The following is a 3,135-nucleotide window of genomic DNA, read 5'->3' as shown; positions in this document are numbered from 1 at the left end:
TGACCATACTCGAGCAATTGTTGCCGATGCCACTGCTTTCTTGTCCACCGTTAATTGATCTCTGTCGTCTCCTCCATTCGCGGCACTTGAACCGATGCCGCCCGCCGATTCATCGGCGTAGGTGGCCCGGTTGGTGCGGTCGTTGAGTGTGACGGCAACCGCTGCTCTTCCGCCTCCTCCGCCATTATTTCGGTGACTATTTTTCTGTTGGCGAGCTTTCTTCATGTCGTCCCACCACTCCGGGAATCCGTGGAGGTGGAAGCAGGTTTCTTTCGTATGCTTCTTCCCCCCACAATGGGTGCACACAAGCTTGCTCTTGTCTTCGTCCCGTCGGTAGGGTTTGGATGGTGGCGGCTGGTTCTGGGCGGAGTATGTTCGGCTTCTGTCGAGGGTGGCTAGTCCGATTCCTACTCCAGAATCGTTGACTTCTTGGTTCATTAGTTTTTCGTTTACGGCTTCCCGCCTGACTATGCCGTAGGCCTTCTTGGCTGTTGGAAGGGGATCCATGTTTAGGATTTCCCGCTTGATTTTGTCATACATCTCATCGAGTGCCCATATGAATTGGTACAGTCGGTGCCGTTGGACGATTTGGTTGTATTTCTCGATGGAGGATGAGGTGTCCATCGGATTTGGGTCGCGGCTGTCAATAGAAATCCATAAGCCCTGGAATTTTTGCTAGAGGTTTTCCAGCGATAAGTTTCCTTGTCTCATCCCGTATGCTTGTCTGTGCAGGTCTGAGATTTAGAATGGTTCGGCGCCGCTTCCGTACGTAATAGCCAAGTTCTCCCACAGATCTTGGGCTGTTTCGTATTGAGAAACCTCGTTGACGAGGCTGGCGTCGATGTTGTTGATTATCCAGTTAAAGCAGCAATGATCTTTCTGAATCCACCGTGAGTAAGTTGGGTCGGTCGGCGATGGGGGGTCTGAGACTCCAGAAATGTGAGATATCAGGCCCTTCCCTCCGATTGCCCTCTTCATCAATTTCGCCCATAGGGGGTAATTCTCCCCATTGAGTTTGGCCTGTACGTGAACATCTCCTAATGACTCTGGTTGGGGTTCAGTTCGAACCGATTGTTTTGGGGTTGTTTGAGACATGCTCAGTCTCATAAATTCTGCAAACTGCTCTGCAGAAAGGATTATTGGCTGGTTTGTATGTGGGGTGATAGGTCCGGATTCTGACATCAGGTTTGTTGGTTGTTTTTGCAGGGTTCAAAAAGGTCGGGAAAGGTATTCGAGACTATGATGAGATTGCTCTGAGTCTCAAGCTTGAATCGTCCTGCTCTGATACCATCTTGACGATGGTAATCGAGAGAGACGGCTCATATTGGTGAAAGGAATGCTAGAATCGGCCAAGAGTAGGGAAGGTTTTTCTTTGTATATTGATTGATGATTTCAATGTATTACAGCCCTAGAATATATAATACAATCATTTACTTAACTATGGTAAATACCATAAATGTAAACAATCTATTCTAGGCTAATGTGTGATTGAATCAATCAATTATTCCTTTGATTATTCCATGGTATCTTCCTTGATATTTGACAGATTGCAGCATGAATATGTCTAGCAAACGGGCTCTAAGACCATGAACTCCACATGTTAAATTTAAATTTGAACTCCATTTGCATGACACCAACTCGATCACACACGACATAAACAAGAAATTTGGGGAGTATAAAATTCATGTATATGACTTATTAGGGGTGAGAAAAAAACTGAAAATCCAATATCCGAACTGAACCAAACCAAAATTTTGAAATTCGGTTCAGTTTTTTCGGTTTTAAAAATAAAAAAAAATCAGTTTTTTCGGTTCGGTTCAGTTCTGTTTGGGCGGAAAAAAAATCAAAAAATTGAAAAACCGAATTATATTTCAAATATAATATTATATATATTTATTCTATTAATTTAATATATTATATCATATATATTCTTTTAATATATTTTATATAATATGTATTATATATATTCTATTAATTTTATATTATATATATTGAGTAGTAATATAGAGCAAGTGCCCATTAGAGAACAAATCACAGCCACAAGATCAAGAAAATCAAGGGCTATTATTAATACATGTAATTTTCGAATATAAGGAGAAATTAGTTCCCTCAATCACAAATTTACTCCACAATAATAAGGCGGGGGTATACTAGTCATTACATAGCTAAAATTAGGTTATGCCGGCAAATTGAATTCATTTAAAAAAGAACCGTGATTATTCTTCTCTCTTCTCCTCTTCTCTGTTCTGGAAATTCACCAGAAATTAAGCTCAGTTGCTTGATTGAAACGAAATTTCTTTAGGAATTCATGAAATTGATGCGAAATAGCTCGCTTGAGCTGAAGGTATTTATGAAATTGGTGCGGAATTGCTGCAGGTGACGGTAGAGGAGGAAAACACGCTGGTGATAAAGAGCAACGGGAAGAGGAAGACAAAGGAAGGGGAGGAGGAAGGTTGCAAGTATATACGGCTAGAGAGGAGGCCGCCGCAGAAGCTTACTAGGAAGTTCCGGCTGCCGGATAACTGCAACGTGTCGGCGATCAGCGCAAAGTGCGAGAACGGAGTGCTGACGGTGGTGGTGGAGAAGCTGCCGCCGCTGCCGAAATCTAAGTCAATCGAGGTCGCCATATCTTGAGATGGGGCTGTAGCTTTTGTGTGTGAGTTTTATGTTTAAGTGTGCGTTTAAGAAAATCGATGGTTAAATGTAGAATGTAATTTTGTATTTTGTGTGTGATTATGCCAACATCACACACAAATCATGCTAATAGTGATGTGTTTTGTTAACAACAATGAAGTACAATTATGCTAATAGTGATGTGTTTTGTAAACAACAGTGAAGTAAAATCATGTGTTTTGTTAACAATAGTGAAGTAAAATCATGCTAATAGTGATGTGTTTTGTTAACAACAGTGAAGTAAAATTATGATAATAGTGATGTGTTTTGTAAACAACAGTGAAGTAAAATCATACTAATAGTGATGTGTTTTGTTAACACCAGTGAAGTAAAATATGCTAATAGATGCTAATAGTGATGTGTTTTGTAAACAACAGTGAAGTAAAATTATGCTAATACTGATGTGTTTTATTAACACCAGTGAAGTAAAATTATGCTAATAGTGATGTGTTTTGTTAACAA

The 3,135-nt window shown here is 40.4% G+C and overlaps 1 protein-coding gene across 1 annotated transcript; it reads left to right on the top strand.

Annotated features, from left to right (window-relative positions):
* The first annotated feature begins 914 nt into the window (after nucleotides 1-914).
* LOC121760534 (17.4 kDa class III heat shock protein-like) lies at nucleotides 915-2,634 on the top strand. The gene is made up of 3 exons (XM_042156188.1): nucleotides 915-996; nucleotides 1,207-1,301; nucleotides 2,377-2,634. Exons 1-3 carry the CDS (start codon nucleotides 915-917, stop codon nucleotides 2,632-2,634), a joined length of 435 nt encoding a protein of 144 aa, XP_042012122.1.
* The last annotated feature ends 501 nt before the right edge of the window (nucleotides 2,635-3,135 follow it).

This window comes from Salvia splendens, chromosome 13 (genome assembly GCF_004379255.2).
Source record: "Salvia splendens isolate huo1 chromosome 13, SspV2, whole genome shotgun sequence".
In the NCBI taxonomy this organism is placed as follows: domain Eukaryota; kingdom Viridiplantae; phylum Streptophyta; class Magnoliopsida; order Lamiales; family Lamiaceae; genus Salvia; species Salvia splendens.
The sequence above is the reverse complement of the archived record's forward strand: the minus strand, read 5'-3'. Positions and strand labels throughout refer to the sequence as shown.

Excerpts from the sequence above, each read along its gene's own strand:
- LOC121760534 (XM_042156188.1), top strand. The coding sequence starts at position 915 with ATGGGGGGTCTGAGACTCCAGAAATGTGAGATATCAGGCCCTTCCCTC. Across the intron at positions 997-1,206 it reads ATCAATTTCGCCCATAGGGG|GGTTCAAAAAGGTCGGGAAA; the intron begins GTAATTCTCCCC and ends TTGTTTTTGCAG. Across the intron at positions 1,302-2,376 it reads CTGATACCATCTTGACGATG|GTGACGGTAGAGGAGGAAAA; the intron begins GTAATCGAGAGA and ends GAATTGCTGCAG.